The 23152-nt window shown below is 32.9% G+C and overlaps 1 protein-coding gene across 1 annotated transcript; it reads left to right on the top strand.

Annotated features, from left to right (window-relative positions):
• Positions 1 to 11: 11 nt before the first annotated feature.
• On the top strand, positions 12 to 21633 carry LOC132696504 (dnaJ homolog subfamily C member 7). Its single transcript, XM_060661364.1, has 8 exons — positions 12 to 159; positions 2284 to 2499; positions 4558 to 4830; positions 4886 to 5018; positions 5074 to 5267; positions 11802 to 12107; positions 14703 to 14881; positions 21292 to 21633. The coding sequence occupies exons 1-8, from the start codon at positions 86 to 88 to the stop codon at positions 21402 to 21404; spliced, it is 1488 nt and encodes a 495-aa protein (XP_060517347.1). The 5' UTR covers positions 12 to 85; the 3' UTR covers positions 21405 to 21633.
• The last annotated feature ends 1519 nt before the right edge of the window (positions 21634 to 23152 follow it).

Below are 23152 nucleotides of genomic sequence, written 5' to 3'. Positions count from 1 at the left end.
CATGCCCGACCAGGATTCTGTGGTACTGTGGTCAAAAAGTAAAATTGACTACTCTAAAATGACTAATGCAACATAGTTTTCGAAGATGGTGGACGTGTTGGAGGATGTAATTATGGATGCCGAAGACAGCGGAGATATTATCCCCAAAACTACCGAAGAGTAAGTAGATTTTATGTAGATAAGCTGATGTTAAGCAATAGACTTTGAGGGCTTTTTGAACAGGTTTTAACGAAACTTATGTTGATTTTCAGAAATCCGTCATCTTCAGTAATCTATGCCAAGATTGCAAGGCAGGCCTCATTTATTTTCTTGGTATTTGTTTGAGTTAATCTGCCAGTCATATGAAATGAATGAAATGGAAAATTAAGGGAATTTTGTTGTTTTCCTTCTTTCTCCTGTGTTGTTTCTCGTTGTTTGTTTGTTGTTACAATTTTCAAAATAACTATATTTGTATTGGTTTATGTAGGTAGCATATAGGTAAAAGTCGCTGATGGGTGGGAAGTACCAGTCTATGTTTAAGTTAAATAACTGCGAAGCCATAGTGTGAGATGGTTCACAGGAATGTCTTGATTGATCCTTTTTACAAATTAATTGATTAATTGGCAACTGTTGTCATAACCACAAAATAAAAATTGTTATTATTATACTTTTTAAATTTTATACATATATAGGAGTGGTTTTCAATTATTACTATTGTCATCTCCCGTTTCTCAATCTCCACATTTTCCTGTATGTCAAATCTCCTTCTTGAAGGCCTTTTGGCGTTTGCTTTCATCACATGTTGCTGCCATCTTCTAGTCGCCGTTCATCTTTTCCTCCGCTCAGTTGGTGTCCATTTTGTTGGTCCATCAATAGCGCCAAAAATAGTCTCTTTTTCTCCAATGATTTCTTGAATTTCTTCATTTTGGATATGTTCCAATCTTGAGATTCTGCAACTCCTACGCCGCCATTTCATGGGATCATCATTTTTTTTTTGTTTAGCCCTCACTTTTCAACGCCATAAGTGATGACGTTCTCAACAATAGTTTTATATAGCATGATTTTTGTTTTCATTAAAATGTTATAACTCACCAATAACTTTCTGATGTAAATTTTCTATTTCCTGGCATACATTTAATAATTATATTTGCCAGAACTTCCAATACTCTTGATGGGACGGCCTTTAGAAGTTCTACTAATATATTTACGATACCTGGTACTCTTTTTTATTATCCATATCCTGTGTGGAATTTATTTTGCGCCTTTCAAAATAATTCAAAAATTCTGTCATATTTTCCACTAGAAGGTAATAGGATTTACATTCTCCATAGAGATAAAATTTATTCCTGCATAACCTTTATGTTGTGCTTTGTGTTGGTCTTTATTTATTTTTGTGTTTTCAATATCTGAATTGATTTTTTGGTATCTCTCCAATACTTAATTCTTGCCCTTTTTGCGTTGACTGTGAGCTTACTCATTTTCCATGAGCATATATCTTTTCGTCTACCACTTCGTGAGTCGTCACTCCACCATCGTATATCATTTGATGGTATTTATATTTCATAGAAACGAGAGAGAGGCAACTTTTTTTTTATAAAACTATTTTTTGAAATTCTCGGAATCTTATCTATCTTATTTTATCGTAATAGTCAGGGAATGAAGTTCTTCTACATCCAGGGCCTGATCTGCCCTCTATTTATTAGAAGACTTATTAGAAATTAGTTGGAGGAGATAGTATTTTCCATTTCTCATCACATGCCCAATTTCTTAGTTTTAACTTTTTTCAAATCATCCCATTTCATTCTTTTTGCCAACACCGTATCGTTTGCAGCTGCTAAACGTTTGCATGTAGAGTCCATATAAAAATACCACAGACATGTAACACCAGAGAACTTGAATTCGAGTTTGAATCTTTCACTTTATTTCTTGCGAGTAATCCAAGTTTTGATTGAAATTATGGCCAAGGTATGAGACTTGTTCTGTTTGCTCTAAAGGGGTATTAATATAAAACTGAGTGTATATATTGTTCTTGCTTACAATAAGAACCTGTGTCTTTTTGCAATTTATTCTCATTTGTTTATTACCAACTTGGTTGAGAATTCCAGTTTGTCGTCCTCAAAGATCTTCAGGATTTCTAAGTTAATATTATTCGGTACTACTTCCATTTCCATTTCTTTGTGCAGGTTAAAAATGTTGTGTTTCTGATATACATTTTTTGTTTCCTGGCTTTAATCCACCTCACTATTCTTTTATAAATTTCTTTATATTTTGTTATGTCTCTATTTTTATATATTTTTTGCATAGAATTGCAGAATTAAAGAAAGAGAATGGCAACCAACTCTTCAAAATCAAACAGTATAGGTCTGCTTTACCACTATATACGGAAGCCATCAAGTTGTGTCCCCACATTTCTGCCTACTATGGAAACCGGGCTGCCTGTTATATTATGCTTAATCGCTACAATGAAGCTTTAGATGATTCAAGAAGAAGTATACAGTTGGATCCTAATTTTGTGAAGGGGTAAGTGCAGTGCATGCAGATTTTTAATAAAGATATCATTTCTTACACCTTTTTTACTCAACACACCACAACACTTAGGTACAGGTTCAGTCTTTCAATAAACGTGTCTCTAAATGCATCAAATAATTTTGAACATTTATTGCCTAATAGAAATCTTTTTTTATGAATTGTTTTTATAATCTATTTTAGTTTAAAATTAAATTTGTATTTCCATAAAATTGTTTTCATCGACGTCGAAGTTTTTTTGAATCTTTTGTAAAAATCTCAAAATAAATAAAATCAAAAACACTGTTAAGGTCTGTACTACCCTATTAGCTCATCAGAGTTATTTTTTAATTGATGGCATAAAAAAAAAGAAACATTTCATAAGGATGTTCTGAAAATTTCAAAACATTTTCGAGAAATTTGAAAACGCCTACTCGGAGCGAAATGTGTTATGTAAAAAAGTGCACAAAAAGTACGATACGTAGCGCCCTTTACAATTTGCCCCAAAATTATTCACGAAAAATAATTTTTCATATCAAAAAACCCTGATTTGCGAAATTTTGAGCAAAAATCTCTATTATTTCAAGAATTGCAACTTTGACATCCTGTATCTCGGTAAGTTTCGTTAAATCGTAATATTTTTACCTAAGGAATCTCCTACTTTCCCATGTACCATTACTTATGGGACACCCTGTATATGGAATAGATCTAGAATTTTTCGGAAAATTCAAAAAATGTGTTTTATTCCTTGAGGACATTGAACTTAAACTTTTTCAAAACGTTGCAACATAAAGCAGCCGTTTTAACATGTGCAAATAAAAAAACTGTAAATCGTGTGGGCAGTTAACACCATCATATGTTAAGGTATTCCCGTCTAATGAAATTCTACTGTGCTACGTGCAGGAAATATGAGCCTGCATCGATGTTTCAACTTTTAGTGCAGTGTAAAGACAAGTTAATTGGCACCAAAGAAGTAATTTTATCAAAAGATCACTTAATTAAGAGTCTAGAAAAACAAATTGTCATTATCAATCATCCTCCCGAAAGCCATTACCACACCAGACTCTGAGAGAAATATATCTGTGATAACACATTTCAAAGGAAAAAAAAAGGAAAACAGAGTGTAGTGTTGGAAATGGACTAATATATATATAGCTTAATACAAAAGAAAGAAAAACTGTCCTAAATATATAAAGCCTACTTGCACATAAGACTGAAATGAGTTTAATTGTTAATAATTGGAAACCTTTAGTGGTTTGTTTATCCGAGACACATGTAACGGGTAAAATATTAGTACAGTATTAAAAATTATATAGTTACATACATAATACAAAATTACATAATGAACTGCATTTTCAAATGGATCTGGTAGATAGAACGGGACCCCAACTGCACAAAGCTAGACATACTAGCAGATAACTTGATGGAATCCATCTCTACAGTGCTAAACAGTATGCAGCTCTACAAGAAAAGGTTGTGAAAAAATAATGGGCGGATAAGAAATGGCGGACACCAGAAATTGATTTAAATATTCATAAAAGGGATCAGCTCTACAATAAAGCCATAATAACCAAAAGTAATGACGTCTTTAATGAATATAAAGCTCAAAGAAGCAAAGAAGCCAGAGAAGACTTATGTTCCTACAGTTACCAATATCTATGGCCAGAATGATGTTATTCCCAGTGGACTTATTTGATACAACCAAGTGTCTACAGTGAAGAATTCGAACTCAGCCAAGAATAAAACGTGCTTTATACTGTAAAGAAAATATTAATTTATAGCCACATTTGTTTTGTATTGTTAGATTAAATTATTATTATTTGTTGAACAATACTAACATACTTCTTTCTTGTTAGCATATAATATTTTAAAATTACAACAAAATCCAAACAACATTCGTCTCTTTTAAGTTTTTTTGATATTTTAAACATTATGAGAAAAGGTATCATTTCGTAATAAACGGACCACCCTGTACATTGTGACCGCTACCGTTTCAACTGAAGTTAATTTCATTGGCAGCAAATAGCTACCAGTGTATGTGCATCACTGCTAAAACATCTATCTATTTAAAAGGTATATCCGTATTCTGAAATGCGGCATAGCTCTGGGAGACTTGGTAACCGCCGAGGGTGCGGCAAAAAATGCGGAACGTTTGCAACCCGGATCGGTGATCAACGAGATCAGATCTCTGGAGAAACTCAAACAATACGAAGCAGACGCGAGAAAGGCGGAGGAGGCTAAAGATTATCGCAAAGTGGTTTTTTGTATGGACAGGTGTCTGGACGAAGCTCCGGTTTGCGAAAAATACAAATTAAAAAAGGCCGAATGTTTGGCATATCTGGGAAGGTACGTTCTTTGCATTAATTTCTTCCCGTATACGTCCACCACGTACATTTTGCAGATGCCAAGAAGCCCAAGAAATCGCGAATGACATCTTGCGTTCAAGCAAAGGGAGCGCGGATGCCATATTCGTCAGGGGTCTGTGTTTATATTACGACGATAACATAGACAAGGCGTTTACGCACTTTCAGCAAGTTCGTATTGTAAATGATTTTCTTCGCTCGCAACCAACTTTTGCCTGTCTTTTAGGTCCTCCGTTTCGCTCCGGATCATTCCAAGGCAATGGATCAATACAAGCGTGCTAAGCAGTTGAAAAAAAAGAAGGAGGACGGCAATGAAGCTTTCAAACTCTGCAGGTTTTCCGAGGCAATTAACTTGTATACGGAGGCTCTTGCCATCGATCCCCTAAACAAAAAGACAAATGCAAAATTGTATTTCAATAGGTAAAAATCGTACCCTGGTTGAGAATAGATTTAAAGTAGTCTACAAATAATATATGTATATATACGACCGCAATGAAGCTTTCAAACTCTGCAGGTTTTCCGAGGCAATTAACTTGAATACGGAGGCTCTTGCCATCGATCCACTAAAAAAATGTATATATATATATATATATATATATATATATATATATATATATATATATATATATATATATATATATATATGATGACACTATATTCCGGGATATCATCCGTTCGCTCGTTGAACTCCGACTGGAATCCTGCAAATCTTGCATCCGACTGGAATCCTGCAGACGTTTCGCCAAAATCTCACTTGGCATCTTCAATGCTCGCGCTCCGAAAACACTTCGAACACTGTTTTCGGAGCGCGAGCATTGAAGATGCCAAGTGAGATTTTGGCGAAACGTCTGCAGGATTCCAGTCGGATGCAAGATTTGCAGGATTCCAGTCGGAGTTCAACGAGCGAACGGATGATATCCCGGAATATAGTGTCATCACATTTTTCCATCCGTGAATCAATACGTGAGAATATATATATATATATATATATATATATATATATATATATATATATATATATATATATATATATATATATATATATATATATATATATATATATTTATATATATACAGGGTTTTTCACATAAAACTCCGCAAGCCAATAACTCCAAAACGAAAAGAAATATTTAATTTATGTAAAAAGTAGTCAAAGTGTGGGGTCAAGTAGATATTTCCTAAATTTTAAAAAATTCGACGCCTGCAAAAAGCTGGGCGTCGCGACGCGTCGAAAAATTATTCGATTGCAGAGACTTTGGAAATACGCGCATACAAAAGTACATATTATTTAAAAACTTTTTTGTTATTTACTCAAACTTATTTACTTTACCCGTTTCTAAGTTATACCGATTTAAAGTAAACATTTCTTGATTAATAAAAAATGTGATTAACGCTTATTTTTACAAGTATGCCATGAATGTTAGTTACTATGGCAACCATTGTTATCGCAGTTGTTTTAAGTGCAATTACAAACGTAAGTTGTTATTGCTGTATCAAAAAATTTTCACATTTTGTCACAAGAAATATCCAAATTTGTTCGGTTAAAAAAAAACTAAGAATTATTATGTGAAAATGGTGCAATTTAGCAATGAGGAAAAAGTAGACATGTTACTGGTGTTTGGAGAATGCAGGTGCAATTGTAGAGAAGCAAAAAGAGTTTACGCACGGCGTTATCCGCATAGAAGAGTCTCCGATGCAAAAACCTTTTCAAGTTTATGTAAAAACTTAAGAGAATATGGCAGCTTCATAAAACCTAAAAGAGATAGGAACAGGACGGCTACAAATGATGAAAATACTGCTGCTGTAATTCAGCAGGTTGATAATAACCCCAAGATATCCCTATCAGAGATAAAAGAAAATACCGGTGTTACCATAAGTTCTTCGTGGAGAATTCTACATAGAAACTCTTTTCACCCGTACAAAAGTAAACTAGTTCATAAACTAGAACCAGGCGATTATGCTAGAAGAATGTATTTCTTAGCGACATTGTCCGATTTGTATAGCCAAGATGCAAATTTTCTCTCGAAAATTTTATGGAGCGACGAAAGTCGATTTCAAAATAATGGAATCGTTAATAGACACAACTGTCGTTTTTGGTCCGAAAACCATCCTCGTTGGATTACAGAAAGAGGTAACCAACGAATTTTTAGTATCAATGTTTGGTGCGGCATATTAAATGGATTCCTTATTGGACCTTACTTTTACGAAGGCGAGGTCCCCGGACATTACACCACCAGATTATTTTGTTTGGGGCTACCTAAAAAACGTTATCTATGAAGAACCTATCGAAGATATGGCTGATCTCATTAACAAAATTAGTGCAGCGTGTGCCGCTATCACAAGAAGGACTCTCCTACAAGTGACCCAAGCTCATCTGTTAAAAGTTTTTGATAGTTGTGTTCGAGCAGATGGACATAATTTTGAACACAATTTTTGAAATGTCTTATTATGTGGTTAATTACAATAATAATTTTGGTTATTAACTTGTAGGTATTTTACTGTTTTTTCATTTATTTATCATGTTATCAGAACTAAATCGATAAAAAATAATAAATAAAATCATACTAAAATAGTTGAAATCTATTGTTTGTAATTGCACTTAAAACAACTGCCATAACAATGGTTGCCATAGTAACCAACATTCATGGCTTGTAAAAATAAGCGTTAATCACATTTTTTATTAATCAAGGAATGTTTATTTTAAATCGGTATAACTTAGAAACGGGTAAAGTAAATAAGTTTGAGTAAATAACAAAAAAGTTTTTAAATAATATGTACTTTTGTATGCGCGTATTTCCAGAGTTTCTGCAATCGAATAATTTTTCGACGCGTCGCGACGCCCAGCTCTTTGCAGGCGTCGAATTTTTTAAACTTTAGGAAATGTCTACTTGACCCCACACTTTGACTACTTTTTACATAAATTAAATATTTCTTTTCGTTTTGGACTTATTGGCGTGCGGAGTTTTAAGTGAAAAACCCTGTATATATATATATATATATATATATATATATATATATATATATATATATATATATATATATATATATATATATATATATATATATATATATATATATATATATATATATATATATATATATATATATATATATATATATATATATATATATATATATATATATATATATATATATATATATATATATATATATATATATATATATATATATATATATATATATATATATATATATATATATATATATATATATATATATATTTATATATATATATATATATATATATATATATATATATATATATATATATATATATATATATATATATATATATATATATATATATATATATATATATATATATATATATATATATATATATATATATATATATATATTTATATATATATATATATATATATATATTATATATATATATATATATATATATATATATATATATATATATATATATATGATCAACTTCCCACACACAGATAAACAGCAAAAGATAGTAAATATTTAAAACAGAATTTAATTACAGTAATGAGCCTAACCTAAAAGTATAAAAATATCGAGCGTGCAACCATTAATAAACATTTTTATGTGTTAATGGTTTTCAGTGCTCTAATGTGTCTAGCCAACATTCTATATGCCTTTTATACGTCTTTTGGATTCCTCTTGCGTCCAGTTATTGCTGAATCGAATTTGCTAACGTTTCGCCAATTGCATGCGCAAAAATTCTAGAATCCATTTATGGTGTATTTTAATAGCTTGGCGAACCGACTTCCATTTTGTTTAGTGTGTCAGTTTAAGACGACATATTTATTGTGTTTAGCATCTTCTGCTGGTGGCAAGGATCCATAAAAAACGGCTTTGATGATCTTTTCTAAAACTCGTTATAACACTAAGTTTTTTCTGGTTGCATGCATGGCATGCATTCTTTCAAGACTAAGCATACTTTTTGTACGACCGTTAGTTTTTGGATACATTTTTGCAAAATAACACGAATACATTCATTCACATGACCGTCAGAATTGACAAGCGTCAAAATACAAGCCGTGCGGTAAAATCTCCGAAAACATAGATATGTTGATATATATATATATATATATATATATATATATATATATATATATATATATATATATATATATATATATATATATATATATATATATATATATATATATATAACAAATTTTAGTTAATTGGGGTATCGGTCCTGATGAGGGCTCAAATAAAAGGCTTTTGTGCTACACCAAGCTTTCGAAAATGTTTATTTTCTTCTTCAGGGGCTACAATATGAAAGCGGCTCTTAGTTATTTAATACTAAAGTCTTCTAGTTAAAGTACTTACTGCTACAGTGCCATTATAGGCCAACACCAAACTCATCCGGATAACAGAAAGAATCAAATACGACCGTTAATTATTATAACCGAGGGCAGCCATCTAGACGAAATTGTTGTTACATTTTATTTAAACGAATTTTACTTCAAACGCAAAACGCAAATGATGGAAAGGTTTTATTAATATGACTACCGCCAGCCGTCCAGTTTTTTTCCCTTCTTTTTTTCCTTTTGTTACCTCCTTTTTGTTTACAAGGCACCTAATGTATAGAGGCTTGGGACTATTTTTCTAAATTATAATTACATTGTGACGACACTATTATCAGCAAACGCAATTCGATTGACGGTTGGTTGTAAAGTTAAGACATTAGAGTAGATCACACTGAGGCCATCAATGTCAGATCTTTTATTGACCGATTTCGGTTCCAAGAAGATCTCCACCATTTCCAAAATTGCTCTTTTGTTGTAGTTGCTTTCTTTATGGAGAATTTTTGTTTCAACAAAGTTAACATCGTACCATTTCTGGACACTAAAGTGATCCGGAACAACGATAACAAAATTATATTAGATTGGTACATAAAACCGACCAGTTCGGGGAGATATATGAATTTCCACTCTTACCATACAACGAAAACAAAAATAAATTTGGTCATAGCATTAAAGACACGAATAGAGAGGATTTCTCACCCATCACTAAGACAAAAAAATCTTAATAAGCTTTACGACATGCTGATTAACAACTCATACCCAAGTAGGTTAACTAAAAAATTGTTATATAGCACGACCCCACTAAGAGCTCCAAACCCGCGGAACACGGTCGTCCACTCAGATAGCCCAGAAATGGACGATCTGAGATGTTTTTATTTTTCATTGCCATACATTAAAGAATTAACGACCACACTCACAAAAATTCTGAGAGCACAAACAAATATTAAGATAGCATATAAACAAACAAAAACATTGGGGAGTGTCTTTAGCAAACTAAAAGATAAGGATGAGGTACAAAAGAATTCAGAAGTAATTTATAGCATCCCCTGTAATCAGTGTGATCAGGTATACATAGGACAGACATCGCTAGTACTTAAGGATAGAATTACGTCACACAAGAGTGATTGCAGACTTAATAAGAACACCTGTTCATTAGCAACACACTCTAACCAAATGGATCACGATGTTAACTTTGTTGAAACAAAAATTCTCCATAAAGAAAGCAACTACAACAAAAGAGCAATTTTGGAAATGGTGGAGATCTTCTTGGAACCGAAATCGGTCAATAAAAGATCTGACATTGATGGCCTCAGTGTGATCTACTCTAATGTCTTAACTTTACAACCAACCGTCAATCGAATTGCGTTTGCTGATAATAGTGTCGTCACAATGTAATTATAATTTAGAAAAATAGTCCCAAGCCTCTATACATTAGGTGCCTTGTAAACAAAAAGGAGGTAACAAAAGGAAAAAAAGAAGGGAAAAAAACTGGACGGCTGGCGGTAGTCATATTAATAAGACCTTTCCATCATTTGCGTTTTGCGTTTGAAGTAAAATTCGTTTAAATAAAATGTAACAACAATTTCGTCTAGATGGCTGCCCTCGGTTATAATAATTAACGGTCGTATTTGATTCTTTCTGTTATCCGGATGAGTTTGGTGTTGGCCTATAATGGCACTGTAGCAGTAAGTACTTTAACTAGAAGACTTTAGTATTAAATAACTAAGAGCCGCTTTCATATTGTAGCCCCTGAAGAAGAAAATAAACATTTTCGAAAGCTTGGTGTAGCACAAAAGCCTTTTATTTGAGCCCTCATCAGGACCGATACCCCAATTAACTAAAATTTGTTGTTCAACTAGCCGGTCACGACTACCGTTTTGTATGTATATATATATATATATATATATATATATATATATATATATATATATATATATATATATATATATATATATATATATATAATGAAGCATTGAAGATGCCAGTAGTAAAATTAAATATAATAGTTTGTTAATATAAGTTTATATTCTATTTTTTCTTATAAAGTCTTATAAGTCTTTTCTTGGTAGTGCCCTTTAATAGATTTTGTGGTATTTTATTAAACACATGAATGAATATAAGATTTTCTTGTTAATAAAAAATCAGAATAGTTCCATTTATAGGAAACCCTCGTACACAAACCTATACCTGTTGACACCGGGGGTTTGCAGCATTCGATGCAGGACAAAAAAACATGAGATAGAAATAAATTCATCAGCATCAACGAAAAATCCGAGAATCCATAGACATCTATAAACAAGTCATCTTAAACGCGGACTCACTTTTCACCAATATGGTAATCAGTCGTTCAAGACAATGTTCTTTAGTTAAGACTCCTCAAATGGAATGTAAGGAAGTATAAGGTAGACTGCAAATCAGTTTCAGTTAAACTCCGAAAATGTCAACGGGATGATTGGCGATAAGTCAGCAAGTATTGATCAACAACCTACACAGGAGGAATCGAGACGATTTGCAAATAACATTACTATTATTACTAGTATATCAAATAAATTTGCCTAAAAGGACATTAGAAACAGTTTCTTTCGATTTTAGCATAAATAAAAATCTCCGATAGGTTGTAAAGGTTCATTTTCAGGGCGAACGCATATTTCCGATTGACGAAGCCGCGGGAGGCGGTTCAGGATTGTACGCACGCGTTATTTCTCGACGAAAGTTACCTCAAAGCATTGCTTCGTCGGGCCAAGTGCTACATGGACCTGGAGGAATACGAGGAGGCGGTCAAAGACTACGAGAAGGCTTGCAAAATCGACAAGAATAGAGAAAACAAAAGACTGTTGCAGGACGCCAAATTCGCTTTGAAGAAGAGTAAGCGAAAGGATTACTACAAAATTTTGGGGGTGGACAAGGGCGCCAGCGAGGACGACATCAAGAAAGCTTACAGGTATTCATAGGGTGGTATAGCTATAGGGTGGCCAAACAAGCGCGCGAAGTACCGCTCTCGGCACTATTCATCATCGAGACTTGATGATGATCCCTAGTGACGTGACCGACTAGTTAAAATGATTTTTTTATGAAATCTTCCTAGTAAATTAAACATTTTAAAACTAGACTTTTTAATTTTTTGTCATGCACATTACTCATTATTTTACTTCATTCAACATTTCCTTTCCAAGGTACAGACAAAATAAATTTGAGATCTAGAATCTTTGCACTATTTTATCAACTCCATGTTTGTAAACAGTATTTTATTAACTCCATGTTTGTAAACTGTACTCAGATGGCATACTTTCCACGTGATTCACTAGACGTTTCATAAATGTGGACGAACTAGAATCATAAATTCAATTTCAAAAAGTCGTTAAATTTTAAAGATAAAAGTTATTGAACTTCAATTCAGTGTTATCATAAAAATAATTAATAATAATTATTGGAGGCTCTCTCTGAATGACATATAAAAAATATTATGAAATATGTTCATCATCGTCTAATTAATATAAAAATTTCATTATTCGATTATTAATTAATGACCAATGAGAACAAACAGTACAAGATATATAAAAATCATAGTTAAAACAGAATCACCCAGTTGGTTTTTAAAGTGATTTTTTCTGTAAGTCTTAAATGACTAAGCTGATTTTAAAAAACTTCTCATCCTATGTCATAACAGAACTCAAAAGGTCATAACTGTTTTGCAATTAAATCAGATCTAAACAATGATGGTTTTCGAAGAAAATAAAATTAGTTAAATTACTTCTTAAATTAAATAAAAACTTTAAAAATTTGAATTCAATCTAAATTAATTTAAACTTTCTGGTTATTTGCAATTACAGCTTCGCAAATTGACAATGGTCTGTAATGGAGGTCCAAATGCTTTTAATTTCTTCAATTTTTTTATTCGTTATTGAGCTGAACATCGCATAACTTTTTTTTTGTATATGAACCAGTGCTTGACAACCTTAGCCAAGTGTTTTAATTCATGTCATGTTGAAAAGCAAACCTGTGACGCATTTCCCACTCTGAGTAAGGCAGCAGCACTATTCATTATTCCCTCAATCTGATGAATTGATCCAACTCCAAAGGCGGAGAAGCAAGCCCATACCATAATATTACCGTTGTGTTAACGTATTTAGGGTCAAGTCTTTTTGTATCTGGACGACGTATCCATTTTGCACCATCACTTCCACAACATTTTGATTCATCAAAAAACAAAACCCTTTTCCAATCTCTTGGTGTCCAATAATAATACATTTCTGCCCCAACCAAACGCCTTTGGATTCTCTTTGATGACACTTTTATCCCCTCTACTTGACTTAAAGATGGCAAAACTTATATTGCAGGAAGTTTTTGGGATCACTGTTAACAGTTTTTCGGTACCGAGTCCCACTTTCGCGAATATGAATATTTTTTATAGTTGTGGAGACAATATCCTTTGTAATCTATTAATATCTTTTGCTAATATTAATTTCTAGAATACAATTGTGTAGGCCATACTGCGAGGCATTTTATAATAAAGTAGTTAATAGATATTAAACTGAAAAAAAGTTTATTTCATTTTGTTCCAGTGTGTTTGCCGAAAATAAAACATCACAAAAAATCAGATGCATTCTGTGTTGGGTTGCAAAGTTATTTACCTCAAATTAAGATTGGTATGGCTAAATAAAAAAAATATAGTTGGTTTAATTTTGTCCCACACTGTAATTTATATCAAGATCGAATTGGGCTGTTGTAACTTCAACACATTCAAAAATTGTAAAATTGTTGTCTAAGACGTTCCATTTTTCCTGTTCTTTCCCTTACCCACTTTTCGCTTTAAAAAATATTGAAAAAGTCTTACAAGGTGGTGGAATTGACCAGTCAAATTTTTTTGTGTCAATTGACCGAAATGATTTTAAACATACCATGAAATTTATATTTATTTATTTATATTTATATTATATTTATGGAGTGAATATTATTATTATTGGAACTCCCGAATCGCTACGTATCGTATTTGAATATTCATTGAAGAGGGTTATAGGTAAATTGGACATCACAAACGTCAACATAGTCAACTAAGATGTGATCAATTGACCAGTCCCAACACTATTATAGGTTCATCCCATAAAAATTCGAAACAAGGGCCTGCTAACTAATTTACTTTAATAGCATTGTTGTTTGCAGAATATTGAGTTAATAAACCTCTTATTATTATTGTTATTATTATGTCGAGATACTGTTTTCACTTTTAGGAATCATTTTATGAAGCTTGTTAAAATCCTCCCCTGATTACCACCACCACTGCTTAATAGATAGGTAAAAAAATGTTTCAAAAAATCACTTGCGTAAAGCTTTGTTTAAAAAAATGGCGGTTATGACTTACCTTGACCACCATCTTGGAAATCTGAAAATATTATCCATAGTCTTTTTCGACCACTGTAGCGATAACATTTTTTGCCGCAAGTGTCTCCACTGCGAATATTTTCTGAGATGCAGTACTTTGCCCGCCTGTTTGGCCACCCCGTACCCAAAGAATAAACTCGGTAAGTTTAGGTTTCAGGAAAAGAGCGTTGGTCCATCATCCAGATAGACACGCGCACGCCACCGATCTGGAGAAAAAGGAACAGGAGAAGAAGTTCAAGGAAATCGGAGAGGCTTACGGCATCTTATCTGATCCGAAAAAAAAGGCTCGTTACGACAGCGGCCAGGACATCGAAGATTACAATCAAGGAATGTCAGGTAAGTAGTTTGTAAAATATTATCCCACCTTAGCATCAAAAGGATACTTGCATCCCTAGCCTATACCGAGAATGTGTTTAAACTCATACACTTATAGTCCAGTGGCGGAAAAAAGTGTAGGAACTGTTAATAATGTTTATACTACTCAGGATTGAAGTAAGCTGGAGCTTTTTTAATTTTCATTCCTTAAAAGACTCCACGGATGTAACTTTTGGTTCTCCATTTCTGGGATTTGTGTTTCCAAATAGGTGTGCAACTTTTTATAACTTGTGTTCTAAATTATCCATTCTAGACCGTACAGTGCAAATATCGTGTAAAAGTAAATATTTATCCGGCCCAGTCGCCTTTACTTTTCATCTCATTTCAGACAAAAAATTGTAGGTTTATTTAAAATGGAGAAAAAAAAGTCGGTAATTAACGTAACGACTGAAGACAAAGTAAAGTGCTGCACTATTTTATAAGAGATAGCGGGAATCCGTAAGGTCACGCTCCTTTGTCAATATCAAGTTTTAAATTAAAAGTTAATAAATTGTTGATATTGTGATGGTGCAACCAGACCATTACTGCCAAGCAAATATGTTACTGCTGCGTACATTTCAGAAAAATATTCTTGGAACAAATTAACATTATCACTTGCATAGGATCCCTTAATGTTATAAGATATACTATTAACAAATCTTAAGATTTTTCCCATATTCAGCCTCAAAGAAGACTGTCGCAGCTATATAACTTTGGTAGCATTGACTTTTGAAGGTTTGGATTATTAAAGTTCAAATTTTATTATAGTGCAATTGTGAGGTACCTTTTATGAGCTTTTTTCTATGATTGTCTCTTTTACCTCATGGGAGAACCAAGCAAGAAAGTTCAAGGGAACAAAAAAACACAACCGACAAATATAAAATTTCATAAAATCATTTCTTAAGAGCAAAGTTACGATAAAAGCCTACTATTATTTGAAAAACAGATAATTCTATCAATTTGATAAGAACAAGTAAATCAATACTTTTAGAATGTCCTGACATTTTAAAAGGTCCATTATTCTAAAATAAATTACCTTCTCAAACACGTTCGATAGCAGTGACACCGGCCTCGGGGTGAACTCCAGATTCATTAATTATCTTATATGCTGTCAATAAAATAGCACACTGTATTTTCCTAGCGCATAAATTAAAAAATTAGATAATACGTTCAACAAGATATCAAGTGCACAATGATTTTGGGAAATTTGTGTGTGCATTTTGTTCAATCTAATGCAACTTAATTTACTAGTAATGGCTAAGTTTGTATTAATATTTAAAATTGAATATTGAATTTGAAATGAAATGAAATGAAATTACATTATGATTAAATTTATCACTAAATTGATTTTATTCACAGTTCAACTAAACCAGAAGCGATAAAAAATCTTAATTTTTGTATATTGTATACTGATTGCTTTACAAATTTTGTTGAAAGTGAATACTCTGATGACTATTTTAATGTAGATTTTGTTAATAATTTCACTTCAGTCAAAAATTATTTAGAAGGATATAGCAACAGCACCCCAAACACCATGGGATAACATTGATTCTACCAAAGATTTATTTATTTTAATAAAAGAACTCTTTGGCAAACATTTGGCGCATTATATAAAAAAGAACGGCTCAGGGTGTCACGTGTCAGGGTGTAACAGAGTGTCGAGTGTCTTGGCCAAATCGTAAAAGACAATACACTTTTTACATCATGATTATGCTGACCGCTACTTTGTTCAACTCATCTTTTTTCCTAAAACCAAATCTATTAATGTTGAATAAGGTATTTTTTTCTAAAATCTTTTTTAATCTAGTTTCAATACACTTTTAAGATATTAGCTTGTGCAATTGACCTGTAATTCAACATTTGGCCTCTCGATCCAGATAGTGGGTAATAATGGTAATAATAATAACAGCGAAGTAATAAAATATTTATAGTTTTTTCTAATGGGATCGTTAGATATACCACAACCAACATTTGACTCCGCATTTTCAGAGATTTTACTCAAATTACTTTTTTCCACTATTACTCCTTTGCAGAATCTGAGCAACACTGCTTTCCCATATTTGTCTTGGTCCTTCATGTTTTTTTTTCTTTTTTTATTTTTTGGCTTCTATTTTACTTGTGTTTTCCAACCTGCGTTTTTTTGAATTCTGGTGTCCATTGATCCATTGTACTTCAAGGTGGTATCCTGGCAATATACATTTACTCATATGTACATTTTTTGTTTTATGTAGCGGAGGGAGTGGCATCCAACTTTGCTATTTATAGAACGCATTTTTTGTCAGGTGTCCGAGCGCAAGGTCGTCATTATTTATTTTAGCGTTTTACGGTCTTCGAGAGTGGCGAAAACTGTAAAGCAATATATTGCGCTTAATTGGTACATTGCTGTATTACAACGTTCAAAATTAGGCAGGTGGTATTTGTTATTCCGTATTTTAAGGACATTTCGTAATATTTAGAAAAAAAAGTTGTTGGAAACGTCATGAGTATCCATAAATATGCGGCGTAACTAATTAGAAGCTTGAAATAGGAACGAAAAATTCAAAAAATCACTGGAAATTTTTATGACTTTAAACGAGAACAATAAAGTGTACTACTATCTGCCAACCCCAGTAAGGAGTGATATTCATAATTACTGTTATTCTCAGACAAAAAATAATCTAGAAAATCACTACGTGTAAGCAGAAAACATCATTGCTTAGCAAAACGTCGGAAATTTTGTAAAACAAATAGAGACACTGTGATGAATTCCAAGTGCAGAAAATTTTGTCGCTAACTAAAAAAACGAAGTAACGGATTACCTAAGAGAAACTTAGATAGCAGAGGATCACTATACAAATTCAAAAACACTAAAATGCGATTTTGTCGAAATTAAAAAATAAAATCCTCAGCAATGATGATATAGAAAATTTCTAGGTATTAATGAAACTTATTGAAAATGATTGAGCAGTTGAGGTTTCGAGAGAAGCCTTACAGAATTTTGCTTACAAGAAATTATTAAAATTTCAATGGAGAATTTTGGTGGATCCAAGAGGTTGCAGGTTCGGAGTAATTCATACACATTTTTTGTTCCTACTTTCCTGGATAGAAATTGTATCCCTCGACGCCCACTCTATTCAGGATGTCGGACATTAGTAAACTGAAAAGAAAACTTTTCTAAATTTCTAGGTAACACATTTTCAGACCCTTTATTCTTTATTAAATTTATTGCATGTGTAAACTTTTATTACTGGGCATGTTTTGATTGTAAAAATCCCAGGATGATTCTCGGTTAAGCTCATTACCTCCTGCTTTTTTGGAGGAATGTTATGTTTTTTAAAAAAACATTCCCCAATTTTTTTTCTGATCTTTTACTTATGTTACCAGCTTACGTTTCTGTTTTTTTATTTTTTTTCCTCCAGGAATGTCTTCAGCAGCAAAGGCACTAAGTTGATTCTGATTTTTCAATTCATTCGGGTTTTGATTTTCTAACATATTTTCGTAAATATCTTTGAAGAATTATCATCCCTTTCCTCTTTGATCTCATCATTTAGTTCTGTTTCACTCAGAGGTTTACCTTTATTACCTTTATTATTTTCAAATAAGGCACTGTTTTGTGAAAGTAATAATAACTTGCTCACTTTAGCAGTTTGGAAAACATCGTCTAGCAAACGATAAAAACTGAATGCGTTTTTTTCAGCATGACCCATAAATGAAGCAAGCTTCTTTAATTCATTTTTGTAAATTTTAAAGATCTGAGTGATAGTTGCCAACTGCTTTCTTAACCTAATGATGCCGTCTGAATGTTTTCTCATGGTCGTATATCATCCAAATGTTTCCGGTAATCCAAAAAAATACTGATTATTTTCAAGATCAAAATTTTTTCTCAAATTCACCAAAGAGAACGTAGAATCTAGGGCGATTTTGTCAAAAAGTACAAGTACTCATCTACCCCTTTTTCCTCTGATGACTATGCGTTTGTGTGATTTAAATAAAATTTACTCGAAATTGTCAGCACTTTTTCAATTCGGATTGAATCGTGGATTTCCAAAAAAGCTAACAGAGTCATTCTTTGGAGTTTCCCGACCCGCCATTTATTAAAAATCATGACACTGCAGAATATACCTTCCGATAAGTTTTTTCCTTGTGATCATAGAAAAACACCTAAAAAATGCTGTAATTCTGATTGTATTCCTAACTATCTCTATTTCAAAATCACGTTTTTAGTGGTAATCTAAATTTTAAAGTCATTATTATTTCATTGGCATAGTCTGTAGTTGGTGAGACACAAATAAAAAACCGTAAAACAACTCTTCATTGGAACCTTCGGCACTGTACCAACCCACTATATACATTTTGCCACAAACCGAAACACAATTTTACGCCATCGTCGCGTGTTTCGCCAACCAAATTCCCATCTGCAGGAGAATATCAAAACTTAATATTCCATTGAAAATGTCAACTTGGTACTGAAATGCGCATCTATGACGTAAAATTATGTGTCGGTTTATGATAAAACTTGTCTTATAAATAGTATATTATGCAACAAGTGCGGTAAACGTGTTGCATACTATACTTTTTTCCAGTCCGGTCTGTAAAGTACCTAATTATACACCAATCTAGGGTGTGGCGAGCGTCACTTTACCACATCAGTTTCGTTTCCCACGGATCCGAGCCACTTCGGGCATTTCCGGGTTTGGGAGCAATCGGATGTTTTCGGAAATATTTCCCACGCTTTGAATTTTGACGTTTGTTTATTCTAACGGTCATGTCAGTAAATGTATTAGTGTTGTTTTGCGAAAATGTACCCAAAAACGGTCGTAGAAAATAGTATATTATGCAACAAGTGCGGTAAACGTCATTTGAACGAAGCGGGCGTTTAATAAACGAGTGACTTAAAAAGTTTACTGAACGTGTTGCATACTATACTTTTTCTACGACTGTTAGTTTCTGGGTACATTTTCGCCAAAACACTCACTGACAAGACCGTCGGAATTGACAAACGTCAAAATTCAAAGCGTGGGAAATATCTCCGAAAACATGCGATTGCTCCCAAACCCGTGCGGTAAAATCCCGGAAATGTTTGAGGTGACTCGGATCCGTGGGAAACATAATTTACGTGGTAAACTGACACTTCCTGCACTCTAAATCGGTGCTTAATTAGGTATTTTACAGGCGGGAGTAGAAAATATATATTTTTTATTTACACAAATTTCAAAAAATGATTTACCTTGATATTTTTCGCTACAGGTATTAATGTCGGTTTATTGAATTTTTTAAGCCAAATTCTGACCGGCTTTGCTCAAAACTTCAATTGCCCAGTCATTTATTATACATACCTGAGAAAATACGAAGCTTATAATTTAATCATAAAAATTCCTACCTGCTAGGGTCTTGTATAGAGCACGTTTATTGCCGAAACAAATTAACCGAGGATTTAAGATAGGAGAAAACCATTCTGCATTTGTTTTTGTTGACATTTTTTTTTTACTTATCAAGTTCTTATTCATTTCAAAGGACAGTTTTAGTTTAGTTTTTCTGTTTTCCGTTGTTTTCTATTTCTACTCCTAAGTAATTGAATCTTGTGACTTGCTGTATCCATACATATGTTTATTTCCTATCACCGCTACTTTTGTCTTAGTTTTATTTCGTATTACTCGAAAATCCACCCGAGCGTTATTTGAATGGCTCTGAAACATTATATTTATGAAACGCTTTCTCCGACTCAATGAAGTCCAAATATATTTTATTATTTTGGTATTACCTTTTCACCTTTTTTTGTTTTAATCTGACTATGTGATACTTCTTCCATTTTTGAATCCACTTTGGTGCTTAGATTATTTGCTATTACCGGTTCTTATCTTTCTGTTTATGCCTTGATTTATTAATTAGTACAGTCCAATTTATCCCATTTCTAAACTATTGGGATTATTAAAGATGTCTTCCAATCTTAAGGAATGCATTCTTTGGTCCATACTATTATATAATTTGACAAGGATTTCCTATCCACTTTCACCAACGTGTTTGATCATATCATTTGTTATTTTATCGCATCCCTGTACTTTTTCATTTTTGAGTTCCTTTATTAGTTGTTCCTGTTCATCATTATCTTCTTATTCCCCTAATAGTTCCATGAAAAATTCTCTCCAGCTTTGCATCATTTTGTTGGCTGTTGTTAATACCCCTCATCCATTTTTGTTTTTAGCTTGGGATATGTAATTGAAAATTGAAAATGTTAGTATATTAAATATTGTTATCAATTTATGTTTACTACTGTAAGCGTTTTACAATTTTGCATTTAGAAGTATGGGCGAGTGATCAGAATGATATGCTGAGAATATATTTATAATATCCATATAAGTAAGCATATTATTTGTGTCGTTTTAATTTTAACTCAATGGATCTATTGTTTGCAGATATAGACCCGACGCAAATTTTCCAGACGTTCTTCAGCACGGGCGGACACGGCAACGGGGCGGAGTTCAACATGAATGGGTTCCCGGGAGGATTCTCTTTTCAATTCGGTTAACGCGATTTTCGCGTTCTTTTGACTTGTTAGCTTGTGTACATTCCGACCTAATTAAATTGTAACTAGCTCCCTCTTCCGGTAACCAACACCTCATTATTCAGTATGCTATATTTATCAGTTAGTGTTGCGCATGCGCGTTATTTGATAATTTTGTTGTTTGCCCTATAATGTACCCCAGAGGTGAATACAATATAGACGAATAATAGAAGGTTTCTCTATTCCCTTTACAAACCATTGCAAATATATTTATGGAAGTTTTTGAGAAGAAAGCCCTCAACACCTATCATTTAAACCCATAACTATGGAAACTCTATTTTGTTGATACTTTTGTTAATTGGCCAAATGGTCAAGAATTGTTCTGAGATTTTCTTAACCATTTAAACTATAAACCCTAACATATGTTTTACAATTGAATTAGAAACTAATCATAATCTAGATATTTTTATCGATAGGAAATCAGACCTAGCATGGGGTGATTCAGTTTATAGAAAACCTACACTAACAGACCGGTTATTGAATCCATTGTTGCTTCACTATCTAGCCCAAAAGTTATTGGTTATCAACTGTCTTGTTTCCAGAGCCATAAAATTATTGGATAAAGAATTAAAACACCTAACATCTGCTCATAGATCACAACCTCCCAAACAAAATGAGTCTGATGCTAGCCTCTATGGTCATTCCTTACATTAAAAACATTAATGATCACATATCAAAAATACTTAAGAAATATATTAAAACCAGATTTACCACTTCCCCAAAAGTCTCAATATATTCGTTCAGTTTGAGACACAAATTTACATGCCATGCATATAGGCAAAGAATACAGGAGAAACAGGACGAAAAATATCAACTATTTCGTTAGGACTAGGACAAACTCATTGGCAGTTACCATCATGAAACCCGACATCAAATCTTATTCCACCAAACTAAAATTCTTGCATCTAAACACAGAAATAATGAAAAAATATCTATAATAATATTATTTATGCCAAGATAGCTATAGCGCAATCTATTTAAAATATGCTGTAGAGTTTTTGGCATAGTTTTTGAGCTTTGAAAATTAAGTCTATTCTATTTATTTCTGCTTGAAACTTTTAGTGACATCTTTTAATTTTTGGGTAAAGTTGCATTAAAAACATTATCTTTGCTTTTTACAAAACTTCTGGATTCGTCCTGCGTCGGTTTTTGCTTAGTCAAAATTGCTGTCACTTCACCACAACATCCCAATAGCAATGAAGCCGAAAGCAATCCTACACTTGCCACTGTGGTCCTTCCTTACATTCAAAACATCACTGACCATATATCAAAAGTTGTAAAGAAGTATAACGTCAAAACCAGATTTACCACTTTTTCCAAAAATCTCTCAACATCTGCCGTCCATCAAAGACTAAATTCCATTTGAGACGCCAGGAGTTTACAGCATTCCATGCATATGCGGCAAAGAATACATTGGAGAGACACTAAAAATATGAACTAGGCTCAAAGAACATGAAAGAGTCTTGCGACGAAGACAAATAAACTCATCAACTGATGCCGAACACACTCGTGAAACCGGCCATAAAATTTTATTCAATAAAACTAAAATTCTTGCATGTAATCAGTTCTTCTACCAACGAAAAATCCGAGTCTAGAGAAATCTCTAAACAACCTAACAATCTTAACCGCGACTCAAATCTCTACCTGTCACCAATTTGGGAATCAGTTTCAGTCAAGCTCTGAAGAAGCCAACAGGATGATTGGCGAAACGT

The sequence above is a fragment of the Cylas formicarius genome, unplaced genomic scaffold (assembly GCF_029955315.1).
Source record: "Cylas formicarius isolate icCylForm1 unplaced genomic scaffold, icCylForm1.1 PGA_scaffold_1__22_contigs__length_36826433, whole genome shotgun sequence".
Classification (NCBI taxonomy): Eukaryota; Metazoa; Arthropoda; class Insecta; order Coleoptera; family Brentidae; genus Cylas; species Cylas formicarius.
Note: the sequence above shows the minus strand (reverse complement) of the source record. Positions and strands in the feature narration are given on the sequence as shown.